Genomic DNA, 20,695 nt, shown 5'->3' on the forward strand with positions numbered 1-20,695 from the left:
CTAGCATCAGTCAGTGTGTTAAGTAGGCTACATTAGCTCCAAGGAGCGATGAGTGATGATGGTTGCTGTAGACAGATGGCCAGAATTACGGTTACACATTATTTACGACAGCCATCTCTCTCTCTCTCTCTCTCTCTCTCTCTCTCTCTCTCTCTCTCTCTCTCTCTCTCTCTCTCTCTCTCTCTCTCTCTCTCCCTCTCTCTCTCTCTCTCTCTACACCTCTCTCTCTCTCTGTCTCTCTCTCTCTCTCTGTGCAAATAGGCTGTGATTTTTGTAGGTATTTTTCTTAAAACTGCATTGTTAGTTATTAAGGGCTTGTAAGTAGTATTTCACTGTTGTATTTGGCGCATGTGACAAATACAATTTCGATTTGATTTGACTTAGAATTAAATACTAATTAAACGAAAAATGACTTATTCGTGCCTTTGAATTCATTTTTAGAAACACCAGTTTGGCCAGTCTGTGGCTTCTGTCTCATGTGATGGTGCCTGGAGAGCAGGTCAGCAGCAGTAAATATCCTCTCCATACTTGTAGAACCACTGGGGATGCTAAACACCCTGTTGGCCGCCCCAGGCTGGGCAGAGATGCAGAGTTGTTTGAAATGTTTTCTATAGGTAGGCCTAAAGGTTTTAAGGCAAAATATGCCAGGCCTATTGGGCCAAAATCATTATGGCCTATTGTATTGATAATAGAACAAAAATGTACGAAACGTTTAAGAAATCATTTTTTTTTGTTTATAAATACTTTGATACAATGACACACTTAGTTATCTATCCACCTCGTTCCTTTCTTTTAGCATGCGCACATAGTAAGTATGCCATCATGCTTTTGGGATATGTGTCTTTTCAGATTCCACAATGATTCTTAAGTTGTGGACATTAGATCACTACACTCCCTCTCTTCTTTGTTTCTGGACATTACATCACCACACTCCCTCTCTTCTTTGTTGTGATCATTACATCACTACACTCCCTCTCTTCTTTGTTGTGATCATTACATCTCCACACTCCCTCTCTTCTTTGTTGTGGTCATTACATCACCACACTCCCTCTCTTCTTTGTTGTGGTCATTACATCTCCACACTCCCTCTCTTCTTTGTTGTGGTCATTACATCACCACACTCCCTCTCTTCTTTGTTGTGATCATTACATCTCCACACTCCCTCTCTTCTTTGTTGTGGTCATTACATCACTACACTCCCTCTCTTCTTTGTTGTGATCATTACATCTCCACACTCCCTCTCTTCTTTGTTGTGGTCATTACATCACCACACTCCCTCTCTTCTTTGTTGTGATCATTACATCACCACACTCCCTCTCTTCTTTGTTGTGGTCATTACATCTCCACACTCCCTCTCTTCTTTGTTGTGATCATTACATCTCCACACTCCCTCTCTTCTTTGTTGTGATCATTACATCACCACACTCCCTCTCTTCTTTGTTGTGATCATTACATCTCCACACTCCCTCTCTTCTTTGTTGTGATCATTACATCACCACACTCCCTCTCTTCTTTGTTGTGGTCATTACATCACCACACTCCCTCTCTTCTTTGTTGTGGACATTACATCACCACACTCCCTCTCTTCTTTGTTGTGGTCATTACATCACCACACTCCCTCTCTTCTTTGTTGTGGTCATTACATCTCCACACTCCCTCTCTTCTTTGTTGTGATCATTACATCACCACACTCCCTCTCTTCTTTGTTGTGATCATTACATCACCACACTCCCTCTCTTCTTTGTTGTGGTCATTACATCTCCACACTCCCTCTCTTCTTTGTTGTGATCATTACATCACCACACTCCCTCTCTTCTTTGTTGTGGTCATTACATCACCACACTCCCTCTCTTCTTTGTTGTGGTCATTACATCACCACACTTCCTCTCTTCTTTGTTGTGGTCATTACATCACTACACTTCCTCTCTTCTTTGTTGTGATCATTACATCACCACACTCCCTCTCTTCTTTGTTGTGGTCATTACATCACTACACTCCCTCTCTTCTTTGTTGTGGTCATTACATCACCACACTCCCTCTCTTCTTTGTTGTGGTCATTACATCACCACACTCCCTCTCTTCTTTGTTGTGGTCATTACATCACCACACTCCCTCTCTTCTTTGTTGTGGTCATTACATCACCACACTCCCTCTCTTCTTTGTTGTGGACATTACATCACCACACTCCCTCTCTTCTTTGTTGTGGTCATTACATCACCACACTCCCTCTCTTCTTTGTTGTGGTCATTACATCACCACACTCCCTCTCTTCTTTGTTGTGGTCATTACATCACCACACTCCCTCTCTTCTTTGTTGTGGTCATTACATCACCACACTTCCTCTCTTCTTTGTTGTGGTCATTACATCACCACACTCCCTCTCTTCTTTGTTGTGGTCATTACATCACCACACTTCCTCTCTTCTTTGTTGTGGTCATTACATCACCACACTCCCTCTCTTCTTTGTTGTGGTCATTACATCACCACACTTCCTCTCTTCTTTGTTGTGGTCATTACATCACCACACTCCCTCTCTTCTTTGTTGTGATCATTACATCACCACACTTCCTCTCTTCTTTGTTGTGGTCATTACATCACCACACTCCCTCTCTTCTTTGTTGTGGTCATTACATCACCACACTCCCTCTCTTCTTTGTTGTGGACATTACATCTCCACACTCCCTCTCTTCTTTGTTGTGGTCATTACATCACCACACTCCCTCTCTTCTTTGTTGTGGTCATTACATCTCCACACTCCCTCTCTTCTTTGTTGTGGACATTACATCACCACACTCCCTCTCTTCTTTGTTGTGGTCATTACATCACCACACTCCCTCTCTTCTTTGTTGTGGTCATTACATCACCACACTCCCTCTCTTCTTTGTTGTGGTCATTACATCACCACACTCCCTCTCTTCTTTGTTGTGGTCATTACATCACCACACTCCCTCTCTTCTTTGTTGTGGACATTACATCACCACACTCCCTCTCTTCTTTGTTGTGGTCATTACATCACCACACTCCCTCTCTTCTTTGTTGTGGTCATTACATCTCCACACTCCCTCTCTTCTTTGTTGTGATCATTACATCACCACACTCCCTCTCTTCTTTGTTGTGATCATTACATCACCACACTCCCTCTCTTGTTTGTTGTGGTCATTACATCTCCACACTCCCTCTCTTCTTTGTTGTGATCATTACATCACCACACTCCCTCTCTTCTTTGTTGTGGTCATTACATCATCACACTCCCTCTCTTCTTTGTTGTGGTCATTACATCACCACACTTCCTCTCTTCTTTGTTGTGGTCATTACATCACTACACTTCCTCTCTTCTTTGTTGTGATCATTACATCACCACACTCCCTCTCTTCTTTGTTGTGGTCATTACATCACTACACTCCCTCTCTTCTTTGTTGTGATCATTACATCACCACACTCCCTCTCTTCTTTGTTGTGGTCATTACATCACCACACTCCCTCTCTTCTTTGTTGTGGTCATTACATCACCACACTCCCTCTCTTCTTTGTTGTGGTCATTACATCACCACACTCCCTCTCTTCTTTGTTGTGGACATTACATCACCACACTCCCTCTCTTCTTTGTTGTGGTCATTACATCACCACACTCCCTCTCTTCTTTGTTGTGGTCATTACATCTCCACACTCCCTCTCTTCTTTGTTGTGATCATTACATCACCACACTCCCTCTCTTCTTTGTTGTGATCATTACATCACCACACTCCCTCTCTTCTTTGTTGTGGTCATTACATCTCCACACTCCCTCTCTTCTTTGTTGTGATCATTACATCACCACACTCCCTCTCTTCTTTGTTGTGGTCATTACATCACCACACTCCCTCTCTTCTTTGTTGTGGTCATTACATCACCACACTTCCTCTCTTCTTTGTTGTGGTCATTACATCACTACACTTCCTCTCTTCTTTGTTGTGATCATTACATCACCACACTCCCTCTCTTCTTTGTTGTGGTCATTACATCACTACACTCCCTCTCTTCTTTGTTGTGGTCATTACATCACCACACTCCCTCTCTTCTTTGTTGTGGTCATTACATCACCACACTCCCTCTCTTCTTTGTTGTGGTCATTACATCACCACACTCCCTCTCTTCTTTGTTGTGGTCATTACATCACCACACTCCCTCTCTTCTTTGTTGTGGACATTACATCACCACACTCCCTCTCTTCTTTGTTGTGGTCATTACATCACCACACTCCCTCTCTTCTTTGTTGTGGTCATTACATCACCACACTCCCTCTCTTCTTTGTTGTGGTCATTACATCACCACACTCCCTCTCTTCTTTGTTGTGGTCATTACATCACCACACTTCCTCTCTTCTTTGTTGTGGTCATTACATCACCACACTCCCTCTCTTCTTTGTTGTGGTCATTACATCACCACACTTCCTCTCTTCTTTGTTGTGGTCATTACATCACCACACTCCCTCTCTTCTTTGTTGTGGTCATTACATCACCACACTTCCTCTCTTCTTTGTTGTGGTCATTACATCACCACACTCCCTCTCTTCTTTGTTGTGATCATTACATCACCACACTTCCTCTCTTCTTTGTTGTGGTCATTACATCACCACACTCCCTCTCTTCTTTGTTGTGGTCATTACATCACCACACTCCCTCTCTTCTTTGTTGTGGACATTACATCTCCACACTCCCTCTCTTCTTTGTTGTGGTCATTACATCACCACACTCCCTCTCTTCTTTGTTGTGGTCATTACATCTCCACACTCCCTCTCTTCTTTGTTGTGGACATTACATCACCACACTCCCTCTCTTCTTTGTTGTGGTCATTACATCACCACACTCCCTCTCTTCTTTGTTGTGGTCATTACATCACCACACTCCCTCTCTTCTTTGTTGTGGTCATTACATCACCACACTCCCTCTCTTCTTTGTTGTGGTCATTACATCACCACACTCCCTCTCTTCTTTGTTGTGGTCATTACATCACCACACTCCCTCTCTTCTTTGTTGTGATCATTACATCACCACACTCCCTCTCTTCTTTGTTGTGATCATTACATCACCACACTCCCTCTCTTCTTTGTTGTGGACATTACATCTCCACACTCCCTCTCTTCTTTGTTGTGGACATTACATCACCACACTCCCTCTCTTCTTTGTTGTGATCATTACATCACCACACTCCCTCTCTTCTTTGTTGTGGTCATTACATCACCACACTCCCTCTCTTCTTTGTTGTGGTCATTACATCACCACACTCCCTCTCTTCTTTGTTGTGGTCATTACATCACCACACTCCCTCTCTTCTTTGTTGTGATCATTACATCACCACACTTCCTCTCTTCTTTGTTGTGATCATTACATCACCACACTCCCTCTCTTCTTTGTTGTGGTCATTACATCACTACACTTCCTCTCTTCTTTGTTGTGGTCATTACATCACCACACTCCCTCTCTTCTTTGTTGTGATCATTACATCACCACACTTCCTCTCTTCTTTGTTGTGGTCATTACATCACCACACTTCCTCTCTTCTTTGTTGTGGTCATTACATCTCCACACTCCCTCTCTTCTTTGTTGTGGTCATTACATCACTACACTTCCTCTCTTCTTTGTTGTGGTCATTACATCACCACACTCCCTCTCTTCTTTGTTGTGGTCATTACATCACCACACTTCCTCTCTTCTTTGTTGTGGTCATTACATCTCCACACTCCCTCTCTTCTTTGTTGTGGTCATTACATCACCACACTCCCTCTCTTCTTTGTTGTGGACATTACATCACCACACTTCCTCTCTTCTTTGTTGTGGTCATTACATCACCACACTCCCTCTCTTCTTTGTTGTGGTCATTACATCACCACACTCCCTCTCTTCTTTGTTGTGGTCATTACATCACCACACTCCCTCTCTTCTTTGTTGTGGTCATTACATCACCACACTCCCTCTCTTCTTTGTTGTGGTCATTACATCACCACACTCCCTCTCTTCTTTGTTGTGGACATTACATCACCACACTTCCTCTCTTCTTTGTTGTGGTCATTACATCACCACACTCCCTCTCTTCTTTGTTGTGGTCATTACATCACCACACTCCCTCTCTTCTTTGTTGTGGTCATTACATCACCACACTTCCTCTCTTCTTTGTTGTGGTCATTACATCACCACACTCCCTCTCTTCTTTGTTGTGGTCATTACATCACCACACTCCCTCTCTTCTTTGTTGTGGTCATTACATCACCACACTCCCTCTCTTCTTTGTTGTGGTCATTACATCACCACACTCCCTCTCTTCTTTGTTGTGGACATTACATCACCACACTCCCTCTCTTCTTTGTTGTGATCATTACATCACCACACTCCCTCTCTTCTTTGTTGTGGTCATTACATCACTACACTCCCTCTCTTCTTTGTTGTGGTCATTACATCACCACACTTCCTCTCTTCTTTGTTGTGGTCATTACATCACCACACTTCCTCTCTTCTTTGTTGTGGTCATTACATCACCACACTTCCTCTCTTCTTTGTTGTGGTCATTACATCACCACACTCCCTCTCTTCTTTGTTGTGGTCATTACATCACCACACTCCCTCTCTTCTTTGTTGTGGTCATTACATCACCACACTCCCTCTCTTCTTTGTTGTGGTCATTACATCACCACACTCCCTCTCTTCTTTGTTGTGATCATTACATCACCACACTCCCTCTCTTCTTTGTTGTGGTCATTACATCACCACACTCCCTCCCTTCTTTGTTGTGGTCATTACATCACCACACTCCCTCTCTTCTTTGTTGTGGACATTACATCACCACACTTCCTCTCTTCTTTGTTGTGATCATTACATCACTACACTCCCTCTCTTCTTTGTTGTGATCATTACATCACCACACTCCCTCTCTTCTTTGTTGTGGTCATTACATCACCACACTCCCTCTCTTCTTTGTTGTGATCATTACATCACCACACTCCCTCTCTTCTTTGTTGTGATCATTACATCACTACACTTCCTCTCTTCTTTGATGTGATCATTACATCACCACACTCCCTCTCTTCTTTGTTGTGATCATTACATCACCACACTCCCTCTCTTCTTTGATGTGATCAATACATCACCACACTCCCTCTCTTCTTTGTTGTGGTCATTACATCACCACACTCCCTCTCTTCTTTGTTGTGGTCATTACATCACCACACTCCCTCTCTTCTTTGTTGTGGTCATTACATCACCACACTCCCTCTCTTCTTTGTTGTGGTCATTACATCACCACACTCCCTCTCTTCTTTGTTGTGGTCATTACATCACCACACTCCCTCTCTTCTTTGTTGTGGACATTACATCACCACACTTCCTCTCTTCTTTGTTGTGGTCATTACATCACCACACTCCCTCTCTTCTTTGTTGTGGTCATTATATCACTACACTCCCTCTCTTCTTTGTTGTGGACATTACATCACCACACTTCCTCTCTTCTTTGTTGTGGTCATTACATCACCACACTCCCTCTCTTCTTTGTTGTGGACATTACATCACCACACTTCCTCTCTTCTTTGTTGTGGTCATTACATCACCACACTCCCTCTCTTCTTTGTTGTGGTCATTACATCACCACACTCCCTCTCTTCTTTGTTGTGGACATTACATCACCACACTTCCTCTCTTCTTTGTTGTGGTCATTACATCACCACACTTCCTCTCTTCTTTGTTGTGATCATTACATCACTACACTCCCTCTCTTCTTTGTTGTGATCATTACATCACCACACTCCCTCTCTTCTTTGTTGTGGTCATTACATCACCACACTCCCTCTCTTCTTTGTTGTGATCATTACATCACCACACTCCCTCTCTTCTTTGTTGTGGTCATTACATCACCACACTCCCTCTCTTCTTTGTTGTGATCATTACATCTCCACACTCCCTCTCTTCTTTGTTGTGGTCATTACATCACCACACTCCCTCTCTTCTTTGTTGTGGTCATTACATCACCACACTCCCTCTCTTCTTTGTTGTGATCATTACATCACCACACTCCCTCTCTTCTTTGTTGTGGTCATTACATCACCACACTCCCTCTCTTCTTTGTTCTGGTCATTACATCTCCACACTCCCTCTCTTCTTTGTTGTGATCATTACATCACCACACTCCCTCTCTTCTTTGTTGTGGTCATTACATCACCACACTCCCTCTCTTCTTTGTTGTGGTCATTACATCACCACACTCCCTCTCTTCTTTGTTGTGGTCATTACATCACCACACTTCCTCTCTTCTTTGTTGTGATCATTACATCACCACACTCCCTCTCTTCTTTGTTGTGGTCATTACATCACTACACTCCCTCTCTTCTTTGTTGTGGTCATTACATCACCACACTTCCTCTCTTCTTTGTTGTGGTCATTACATCACCACACTCCCTCTCTTCTTTGTTGTGGTCATTACATCACCACACTCCCTCTCTTCTTTGTTGTGGTCATTACATCACCACACTCCCTCTCTTCATTGTTGTGGTCATTACATCACCACACTCCCTCTCTTCTTTGTTGTGATCATTACATCACCACACTCCCTCTCTTCTTTGTTGTGGTCATTACATCACCACACTCCCTCTCTTCTTTGTTGTGATCATTACATCACCACACTCCCTCTCTTCTTTGTTGTGGTCATTACATCACCACACTCCCTCTCTTCTTTGTTGTGGTCATTACATCACCACACTCCCTCTCTTCTTTGTTGTGGTCATTACATCACCACACTCCCTCTCTTCTTTGTTGTGGTCATTACATCACCACACTTCCTCTCTTCTTTGTTGTGATCATTACATCACCACACTTCCTCTCTTCTTTGTTGTGGTCATTACATCACCACACTCCCTCTCTTCTTTGTTGTGATCATTACATCACCACACTCCCTCTCTTCTTTGTTGTGGTCATTACATCACCACACTCCCTCTCTTCTTTGTTGTGATCATTACATCACCACACTTCCTCTCTTCTTTGTTGTGGTCATTACATCACCACACTCCCTCTCTTCTTTGTTGTGGTCATTACATCACCACACTTCCTCTCTTCTTTGTTGTGGTCATTACATCACCACACTCCCTCTCTTCTTTGTTGTGGTCATTACATCACCACACTTCCTCTCTTCTTTGTTGTGGTCATTACATCTCCACACTCCCTCTCTTCTTTGTTGTGATCATTACATCTCCACACTCCCTCTCTTCTTTGTTGTGGTCATTACATCACCACACTCCCTCTCTTCTTTGTTGTGATCATTACATCACCACACTCCCTCTCTTCTTTGTTGTGATCATTACATCACCACACCCCCTCTCTTCTTTGTTGTGGTCATTACATCTCCACACTCCCTCTCTTCTTTGTTGTGGTCATTACATCACCACACTTCCTCTCTTCTTTGTTGTGGTCATTACATCACCACACTTCCTCTCTTCTTTGTTGTGGGCATTACATCTCCACACTCCCTCTCTTCTTTGTTGTGGTCATTACATCACCACACTCCCTCTCTTCTTTGTTGTGGTCATTACATCACCACACTCCCTCTCTTCTTTGTTGTGGTCATTACATCACCACACTCCCTCTCTTCTTTGTTGTGATCATTACATCACTACACTCCCTCTCTTCTTTGTTGTGATCATTACATCTCCACACTCCCTCTCTTCTTTGTTGTGGTCATTACATCACCACACTCCCTCTCTTCTTTGTTGTGATCATTACATCACCACACTCCCTCTCTTCTTTGTTGTGATCATTACATCACCACACTCCCTCTCTTCTTTGTTGTGGTCATTACATCACTACACTTCCTCTCTTCTTTGTTGTGATCATTACATCACCACACTTCCTCTCTTCTTTGTTGTGGTCATTACATCACCACACTCCCTCTCTTCTTTGTTGTGGTCATTACATCACCACACTTCCTCTCTTCTTTGTTGTGGTCATTACATCACCACACTCCCTCTCTTCTTTGTTGTGGTCATTACATCACCACACTCCCTCTCTTCTTTGTTGTGGTCATTACATCACTACACTCCCTCTCTTCTTTGTTGTGATCATTACATCACCACACTCCCTCTCTTCTTTGTTGTGATCATTACATCACCACACTCCCTCTCTTCTTTGTTGTGGTCATTACATCACCACACTTCCTCTCTTCTTTGTTGTGGTCATTACATCACCACACTCCCTCTCTTCTTTGTTGTGAACATTACATCACCACACTCCCTCTCTTCTTTGTTGTGGTCATTACATCACCACACTCCCTCTCTTCTTTGTTGTGGTCATTACATCACTACACTTCCTCTCTTCTTTGTTGTGATCATTACATCACCACACTTCCTCTCTTCTTTGTTGTGGTCATTACATCACCACACTCCCTCTCTTCTTTGTTGTGGTCATTACATCACCACACTTCCTCTCTTCTTTGTTGTGGTCATTACATCACCACACTTCCTCTCTTCTTTGTTGTGATCATTACATCACCACACTCCCTCTCTTCTTTGTTGTGGTCATTACATCACTACACTCCCTCTCTTCTTTGTTGTGGTCATTACATCACCACACTCCCTCTCTTCTTTGTTGTGGTCATTACATCACCACACTCCCTCTCTTCTTTGTTGTTGTCATTACATCACCACACTCCCTCTCTTCTTTGTTGTGATCATTACATCACCACACTCCCTCTCTTCTTTGTTGTGGTCATTATATCACTACACTCCCTCTCTTCTTTGTTGTGATCATTACATCACCACACTTCCTCTCTTCTTTGTTGTGGTCATTACATCACTACACTCCCTCTCTTCTTTGTTGTGGTCATTACATCACCACACTCCCTCTCTTCTTTGTTGTGGTCATTACATCACCACACTCCCTCTCTTCTTTGTTGTTGTCATTACATCACCACACTCCCTCTCTTCTTTGTTGTGATCATTACATCACCACACTCCCTCTCTTCTTTGTTGTGGTCATTATATCACTACACTCCCTCTCTTCTTTGTTGTGATCATTACATCTCCACACTCCCTCTCTTCTTTGTTGTGGTCATTACATCACCACACTCCCTCTCTTCTTTGTTGTGGTTATTACATCACCACACTCCCTCTCTTCTTTGTTGTGATCATTACATCACCACACTCCCTCTCTTCTTTGTTGTGGTCATTACATCACCACACTCCCTCTCTTCTTTGTTGTGATCATTACATCACCACACTCCCTCTCTTCTTTGTTGTGATCATTACATCACCACACTCCCTCTCTTCTTTGTTGTGGTCATTATATCACTACACTCCCTCTCTTCTTTGTTGTGATCATTACATCACCACACTTCCTCTCTTCTTTGTTGTGGTCATTACATCACCACACTCCCTCTCTTCTTTGTTGTGATCATTACATCACCACACTCCCTCTCTTCTTTGTTGTGGTCATTACATCACCACACTCCCTCTCTTCTTTGTTGTGATCATTACATCACCACACTCCCTCTCTTCTTTGTTGTGATCATTACATCACTACACTTCCTCTCTTCTTTGTTGTGGTCATTACATCACCACACTCCCTCTCTTCTTTGTTGTGGTCATTACATCACCACACTTCCTCTCTTCTTTCTTGTGGTCATTACATCACCACACTCCCTCTCTTCTTTGTTGTGGTCATTACATCACCACACTCCCTCTCTTCTTTGTTGTGGTCATTACATCACTACACTCCCTCTCTTCTTTGTTGTGATCATTACATCACCACACTCCCTCTCTTCTTTGTTGTGATCATTACATCACCACACTCCCTCTCTTCTTTGTTGTGGTCATTACATCACCACACTTCCTCTCTTCTTTGTTGTGGTCATTACATCACCACACTCCCTCTCTTCTTTGTTGTGATCATTACATCACCACACTCCCTCTCTTCTTTGTTGTGGTCATTACATCACCACACTCCCTCTCTTCTTTGTTGTGGTCATTACATCACTACACTTCCTCTCTTCTTTGTTGTGATCATTACATCACCACACTTCCTCTCTTCTTTGTTGTGGTCATTACATCACCACACTCCCTCTCTTCTTTGTTGTGGTCATTACATCACCACACTTCCTCTCTTCTTTGTTGTGGTCATTACATCACCACACTTCCTCTCTTCTTTGTTGTGATCATTACATCACCACACTCCCTCTCTTCTTTGTTGTGGTCATTACATCACTACACTCCCTCTCTTCTTTGTTGTGGTCATTACATCACCACACTCCCTCTCTTCTTTGTTGTGGTCATTACATCACCACACTCCCTCTCTTCTTTGTTGTTGTCATTACATCACCACACTCCCTCTCTTCTTTGTTGTGATCATTACATCACCACACTCCCTCTCTTCTTTGTTGTGGTCATTATATCACTACACTCCCTCTCTTCTTTGTTGTGATCATTACATCACCACACTTCCTCTCTTCTTTGTTGTGGTCATTACATCACTACACTCCCTCTCTTCTTTGTTGTGGTCATTACATCACCACACTCCCTCTCTTCTTTGTTGTGGTCATTACATCACCACACTCCCTCTCTTCTTTGTTGTTGTCATTACATCACCACACTCCCTCTCTTCTTTGTTGTGATCATTACATCACCACACTCCCTCTCTTCTTTGTTGTGGTCATTATATCACTACACTCCCTCTCTTCTTTGTTGTGATCATTACATCTCCACACTCCCTCTCTTCTTTGTTGTGGTCATTACATCACCACACTCCCTCTCTTCTTTGTTGTGGTCATTACATCACCACACTCCCTCTCTTCTTTGTTGTGATCATTACATCACCACACTCCCTCTCTTCTTTGTTGTGGTCATTACATCACCACACTCCCTCTCTTCTTTGTTGTGATCATTACATCACCACACTCCCTCTCTTCTTTGTTGTGATCATTACATCACCACACTCCCTCTCTTCTTTGTTGTGGTCATTATATCACTACACTCCCTCTCTTCTTTGTTGTGATCATTACATCACCACACTTCCTCTCTTCTTTGTTGTGGTCATTACATCACCACACTCCCTCTCTTCTTTGTTGTGGACATTACATCACCACACTCCCTCCCTTCTTTGTTGTGGTCATTACATCACCACACTTCCTCTCTTGGTCTTGGTCCTCCTCTTTGTAAGTCACCTTGATTTTGCACCTGTGTGTTTTATCAGTTTCTTTACGAAAATATTTAGACAATAGCTGAAGCAAGGGGCTATAAATAGCAGCACACAAGTAGACTACAAATGCATGCTGGGCCAGGCATGCCCTTAGCTGGTGAAGTGAGTGCTACTGGAGCGCTACTTGGAGCAAAATTGGAGTGGGCGAGAAGGCCAACAATCTCGCTCCATGCTCCGGTCAAATTGGGCACGCTTACATAAACGTAAAATAGTCAACCCAAGTCGAAGCTCTTTTCTTTCGTTCTACCTTTCTTCTCACACACACAGACAGGCACGCACACACACACACACACACTCACACAAATGCACATGAGAAAAGCAGAGATGAAACTTGTGGGCTTTATTTGGATTCATAGATCATGACTTGAATTGAAAATACTTTTGTATTTCTGTTCTTTTTCCCTCGTTGTCTTTGCCTATATATTTTACTTATTGTCCTCCATGGTTTTGTTGATCCAGCTAATGTATTTAGCCACACGGGTGTACACTCCATATCTACCAGTCTGCCCACAACCCACACCCCAACTGACAATACCTGCAGCCCAAAACCGTTTAGTAATACTATCCCTCAAGACGTATGCCCCTCCACCGTCCCCCATACAGGAGTCCTTGCCCCCCTCAGGTACTCCGGCACAGAACATGTTGTCTGTCAGAACAGGGATCTTCTCTGTTGGCGTTGCTGCTTTTGCTCTGTTGACAGAGTCTTGGCACTCATCCTCTTTCACTACTGGTAGGAGTATGTACCTGAGATTGTTGGCAAGTATATCATCTTCTTGCACGCCAAAGCCTGACACCATACTGATAAGGGATAGAGGTGAGGGAAGAGGTCAAGGAGTTACTCAGAAAACTATTGCCTTACATTCATTAGTTTACCAAAGAACATTGATGAACTATGGACTGCTAAGGACTGGTTGTGCAGTTAGGCTACTTTAGATTTGACAATTTAATTCAAGGATGTGAAAAAGAAGTCATGAAATGTGTAGGTTGCACTCTTTGCGCATTGACTACTTCCATGATAAGAATGAACACATTATGAAATGTGGGTCTATCGATCCCTTCAAAATGCACTTCCTCTTTGTGTTCTTATTGATGTCTTTAATAATGTAAACATTAATATTGATGTTCAGCTTTCTCATGTTTAATAAAGAACAGGACAAGTCTGGCTCTCACCCAATCTGGCCACTGTTGTATGTAGCGTTCTCTGGTGGCAGACACAATGGCATGATGGCAGCGTGGAATGTGAGTGGTTGTTGGAGTTTTATCAGGGCGATGTCATGATTGTAGTTTGCACTGTCTGTGTTTTTGTATTCAGGGTGGGGGTGGAGGGAGGCGACACCAAGTGGGGTGAGCTTTGCTAGTTTTTCTGCATCATTGTCTCCCAAAAAAACCTTGAAAACAAAACATAATTCAACTTCAGTATATATATTCAACTTCTTCAAATCTGACATCACTGAAGGACTTCTACACACGTAATTTGAACGTTAGCTTGTGGTAGCTTTACCAAAGTACTGAAGACTTCTCTTTGCCTGTTTTTACTCCAGATATTTAAGTGGACTATATCTTTAAAAACATAAGCAGGAAATACTTTTGTTCTACAGTGTCCAATGAATTGATTGATGGGTGTGTCACAATCTACCTACCCAAACTTTCTCCTTTAGCACAAGTTTGCCCTGCCGCACCAGGTTATGAGCTGCAGTCATGATCCAGCGGTCCCCGATCACCATGGCCCCTCCTTTGCCTCCCTCCACACTGAGCATCACCTGCCAGGGGATGGTTTTGTCTGGGGCTTTGTCTCCCCCCATGATCCTCTGAAAGCCTGAGACGGACACCGTGGGCCGGCCACAGACTGGGGGTGGGGGGTAAAGTAGTGATGAGGGTCACACAAATACACACAGGATGGTATTTGGAGTATATGGTAAAGAAAATGGTACTTAAGGAGTTACCTGGGATACATGAGGGAATGACAGGGGTGTGAAGGTTGTCTCTCCATGTTCTATCTGCTGCACACGTGTAGCTCACTGAAGGACAGACAGACAGACAGACAGACAGACAGACAGACAGACAGACAGACAGACAGACAGACAGACAGACAGACAGACAGACAGACAGACAGACAGACAGACAGACAGACAGACAGACAGACAGACAGACAGACAGACAGACAGACAGACAGACAGACAGACAGACAGACAGACAGACAGACAGACAGACATATATATATATATTATTGTTTAGTGAGCAAATGTGTGTGACTGATGAAGGATAGTTAAACATCTCACCAGTTGCTCCTCCAAGGAGTGAGTAGAAAGGTTCATTGCAGTGGTACTGAATGACGGAGAGGTGCTGGTTCTGAGAGCCAGATATTAACTTTACCCCTCCATTCAGCAATGCTTCGGGTTCCCCACAGTCAATTACTGCACAGGAGAGAGGGAGAGAGAGAGAGAGAGAAACCAAAATACATCTGTGTTTAATATGGAACTTGACTCATGGGAATGTATTAGGTTGTGATCATAGAAATATAATCCATTTCTATGGTTGTGACTCACTGTGGCACTCAGGGAGGGAGAGATGCCACTGCCCATTCTTTTGACACATGGAGGCATAGCTCTTGATCTCTCTGCCATCCTGAGAGAGAGGGGGAGTGAGAGAGAGAGTGAGAGAGAGAGAGAGAGAGAGAGAGAGAGAGACAGAGAGAGAGACAGACAGACAGACAGACAGACAGACAGACAGACAGACAGACAGACAGACAGACAGACAGACAGACAGACAGACAAAGAGAGAGAGAGAGAGAGAGGGAGAAGCGATACACTGATAGTTTAGTTGCTCTTCACAGGGGATATTTCCTGGAAAAGAGCCCTTGTAGAAAATGAAAGACTGTGAGTATAAACAAGAGAAAGAGGGTGAAGGAAGTATGAGGTAAGAGAATGATAAGAGGCAGGGTAAAAAGGGATTGTTTAATCTCACCATCATTAGTTTGTAGCCAGGGTCACAGCTGACTTGGATGTAGTCTCTGTAATAGTACTGGGGAACGTTTGGGGTGACTCTTCCATTGGTGATAGAACTGGGTGAAGCACACTGCACCCCTATGAACAACAACACACATATCAGGATTTCAGACCAGGACCTTTTTAGTTAGGCTTAAACTTTGACCTGCATTCTCTGCTTTACTTCCAGGAGGTTTTACCTTCTCACCTGTTCTGCCCTTCACCAGTTTGCATCTGCCCTTCCTTCATACTCTCCCTTGCTCTGTCTTTCTCCCTCTCCTCTTTCATTATTTCCCTCTACCTCTGTTCTCCCTCTCTATGCATTTCTTCCTCCCTCTCTCACTCTGAGTAGTGTAGTGCAGGCTCCAGCCCTGGCTCAGACCAGCCCAGTCAGTGTGGTAGTCTAGCTGGACAGTGTAAGAGTTAGTGGGCATTAGTCCAGGACTCTTCCCTCCACACAGCTTCTGGGGTTCCTTGTCGGGGATGGACACCTGGGCGAGGCAGAGGAGAGATCAAACATTGTAAACAAACACAAAGCATGCTGTCCTGAACACACACACACAAATGCATGAACACACACATTCAATACTTCATTCATGTACTCTATCTAGTGGTGAGGACATTAAACACATTTAACCAGTGGTCAGGGCATTGTACAGTGTTACCTGTAACCAGTGGTCAGGGCAGTGTACAGTGTTACCTGTAACCAGTGGTCAGGGCAGTGTACAGTGTTACCTGTAGCCAGTGGTCAGGGCATTGTACAGTGTTAACTGTAACCAGTGGTCAGGGCAGTGTACAGTGTTACCTGTAGCCAGTGGTCAGGGCATTGTACAGTGTTACCTGTAGCCAGTGGTCAGGGCAGTGTACAATGTTACCTGTAACCAGTGGTCAGGGCAGTGTACAGTGTGACCTGTAGCCAGTGGTAAGGGCATTGTACAGTGTGACCTGTAACCAGTGGTCAGGGCATTGTACAGTGTTACCTGTAACCAGTGGTCAGGGCAGTGTACAGTGTTACCTGTAACCAGTGGTCAGGGCAGTGTACAGTGTTACCTGTAACCAGTGGTCAGGGCATTGTACAGTGTTACCTGTAACCAGTGGTCAGGGCAGTGTACAGTGTTGCCTGTAACCAGTGGTCAGGGCAGTGTACAGTGTTACCTGTAACCAGTGGTCAGGGCATTGTACAGTGTTACCTGTAACCAGTGGTCAGGGCAGTGTACAGTATTACCTGTAACCAGTGGTCAGGGCAGTGTACAGTGTTACCTGTAACCAGTGGTCAGGGCATTGTGCAGTGTTACCTGTAACCAGTGGTCAGGGCATTGTATAGTGTTACCTGTAGCCAGTGGTAAGGGCAGTGTACAGTGTTACCTGTAACCAGTGGTCAGGGCAGTGTACAGTGTTACCTGTAACCAGTGGTCAGGGCAGTGTACAGTGTTACCTGTAACCAGTGGTCAGGGCAGTGTACAGTGTTACCTGTAACCAGTGGTCAGGGCATTGTACAGTGTGACCTGTAGCCAGTGGTCGGGGCAGTGTACAGTGTTACCTGTAACCAGTGGTAGAGGCAGCTGGGTCCATTCTGGGTGCCTATGTGCTCTATGTGGAAGCTGTCAGTGAAGTTGAGATTGACGATGAACCCAGGCTCCACAGAGATGACGTACTGACAGGCCAGGCCGTGGGGTGATGGGTCAGGGTACCCTGGGCTGGACAGTGTCCCCCCTGGTTCATCAAATATACCCCTACCACAGGACACTGGGCAGGGAGAGAGAGATGTTCACAAGATGAATAGAACTACAGTACACACACACACACACACACACACACACACACACACACACACACACACACACACACACACACACACACACACACACACACACACACACACACACACACACACACACAGAGATAGATAGAGAGTAGGTGTACTCACAGACACAGGTGCGCTGGTCAGGGCGGAGCTCGTAGCCATGGCGACAGGAGCACATGTAGGAGCCCAGGGTGTTGTGGCAGATCTGGGAGCAGAGTGGACCAGAACCATCCACAGGGTCTGGAGCTGAACACTCATCTATGTCTGGGATAGGGATGGAGAGAGGGATGGAGAAGAGAGGTGGAGGGATAGAGAAGAGAGGTGGAGGGATAGAGAGAGAGAGGGATGGAGAAGAGAGGTGGAGGGATGGAGAGAGGGATGGAGAAGAGAGGTGGAGGGATGGAGAGAGGGATAGAGAGAGAGGTGGAGGGAAGGAGAGAGGTGGAGGGATGGAGAAGAGAGGTGGAGGGTTGGAGAGAGGGATGGAGAGAGATGAAGGAGAGAGGGATGCAGAAGAGAGGTGGAGGGAAGGAGAGAGGTGGAGGGTGTAGCTTAGCATTACACCGTGATATCACCTTCACTGAGATTTGCCTGGTGTTTCTGGTTTAACAGTGTTGCCTTGGATTATGTACGTAGTACTGTTGTGAGCATCTCCAGTCAGGTTGGTACGGGCTGCACTACCTTTGGCCTGATAATGGGCGGAGAAGCCGAGGTGATGGTATGGCTCAGGGTTTGTGTCGTCTGTCTGAAGGACCAGGGTGAGCCTGTTGCCTGGAGACAAAAGTGGCCGGTTGCCTGGGTGATGTCCATCAGCAGAATTCTCCTGACCACAGAACTTTGCAAGGACCTTCTTGTCATATACAACCTGGAATGACGGAGTGAAGAAGGTTCTTGGACATATTCCAATATCGGTAAGAAACATTTAATACATCCTACGTTTTATAATAAGGTGTCAAAGTGTTCTTTTGAAGTCCACTGACCGTGAGGGAGTCGTAGTAGCAGTCGGCTGACGGCCTGATGTCCAGGTGAGTGAAGCTGAGCTGGAGCTGGTAGCCCTCAGGTACACTGAGGTCCCACTGTTGTGACAGGGCAGCTGGATACGGCTGGGGGAACTGGGGGGACTGGACCACCCCATGTAGGGCTGGCAGGGACCGGGCCAACCGCCAACACTCACACACAGACACACACAGCAGCCTGGAGCAGACCAACACAGGGAGAGAGGGCTGAGATGGGAGGTATAGGAGGAGTTGTGTGTCACAACGAGGTAAATACAGCCCCTTGAAACATGTCTGTATGATGACTGATCAGATAGAGAGCTATTTTCTGATCTGGGACCAGGAAGATGAAGAAAACATATTCTAATGATGCTGTAGGAATCATATGTTCTTATCATCCTTCAAGATGAAGACTCAATAAAGGTTAAAACCACTGGCGTGCTGCGTAATGTAAACAAATAGGTTATACTTCATTTGAACTCTTTCTCAAACGTGCTAGTCACATGACACAATGTACTAGTAATGGACTAAATGGCATACACCTTCACGGCAGCTTGTCTGATTATGACAACTGACTTTACACACTCACGTAAGCACATGTTGTTTACGTTCACTTACAGTGGGGAGAACAAGTATTTGATACACTGCCGATTTTGCAGGTTTTCCTACTTACAAAGCATGTAGAGGTCTGTAATTTGTATCATAGGTACACTTCAACTGTGAGAGACGGAATCTAAAAGGTGAGAGGTGAGATCTTGCATGGAGCCCCAGACCGAGGATGATTGACCGTCATCTTGAACTTCTTCCATTTTTTAATAATTGCGCTAACAGTTGTTGCCTTCTCACCAAGATGCTTGTCTATTGTCCTGTAGCACATCCCAGCCTTGTGCAGGTCTACAATTGTATCCCTGATGTCCTTACACCCTCTCTGGTCTTGCACATTGTGGAGAGGTTGGAGTCTGTTTGATTGAGTGTGTGGACAGGTGTCTTTTATACAGGTAACAAGTTCAAACAGGTGCAGTTAATACAGGTAATGAGGGGAGAACAGTAAATTCTTACTGGTTGGTAGGTGATCAAATACTTATGTCATGCAATAAAATGCAAATTAATTACTTAAAATCATACAATGTGATTTTCTGTTTTTTTGTTTTAGATTCCGTCTCTCACAGTTGAAGTGTACCTATGATAAAAATTACAGGCCTCTACATGCTTTGTAAGTTGGAAAACCTGCAAAATCGGCAGTGTATCAAATACTTGTTCTCCCCACTGTAGCTATAGCCAATGGGTTCAAGTACAGTGTAACCACACAAACTCACCAGATGAACGGATGGGTCCAGTCCATGTTGAAGGTCCTGGCTACAAATGTTTCTGTTGTTATTGTTTTACTGTTGTGTGGCTATTGCTCACATGTATTAGACTTGAATTCCTTGCAGTCTGTGTGTCCCAATAGAGACCTATGGTGAGGTATTATGCTAGACTACGAGTCTAAAAGTCATGTTAAAACCTGCTCTGTTTGACTTGGCTGAAATAGACAAATGAGAAGGGGGGAAGAGGGAGAGAGTGAAAGGGCCCGAGAGACAGAGTAGTGGTGGTGGTGGAGTTAAAAGACTACAATTGACCAGTTCTTAAAGGTAAAACCTTTTTTACGTTAATGTCGAAAATGAGAGAGAGAGAGAGAATGGGAGGAAAGTGTTGTGTGTTCAGTGCTCT

The 20,695-nt window shown here is 44.3% G+C and overlaps 1 protein-coding gene across 1 annotated transcript; it reads right to left on the reverse strand.

Moving 5' to 3' along the window:
• Positions 1–13,527: 13,527 nt before the first annotated feature.
• On the reverse strand, positions 13,528–20,695 carry LOC110503568 (complement C1r subcomponent). The gene is made up of 13 exons (XM_090191849.1): positions 20,302–20,695; positions 18,971–19,184; positions 18,672–18,855; positions 18,114–18,254; positions 17,727–17,932; positions 16,530–16,677; positions 16,167–16,285; positions 15,749–15,827; positions 15,482–15,616; positions 15,146–15,220; positions 14,843–15,048; positions 14,373–14,590; positions 13,528–14,000 (listed from the first exon to the last, which is right to left on the reverse strand). Exons 1-13 carry the CDS (start codon positions 20,325–20,327, stop codon positions 13,628–13,630), a joined length of 2,124 nt encoding a protein of 707 aa, XP_090047975.1. The 5' UTR covers positions 20,328–20,695; the 3' UTR covers positions 13,528–13,627.

The sequence above is a fragment of the Oncorhynchus mykiss genome, chromosome 2 (assembly GCF_057628025.1).
Source record: "Oncorhynchus mykiss isolate SJ-2025 chromosome 2, ASM5762802v1, whole genome shotgun sequence".
Lineage (NCBI taxonomy): Eukaryota > Metazoa > Chordata > Actinopteri > Salmoniformes > Salmonidae > Oncorhynchus > Oncorhynchus mykiss.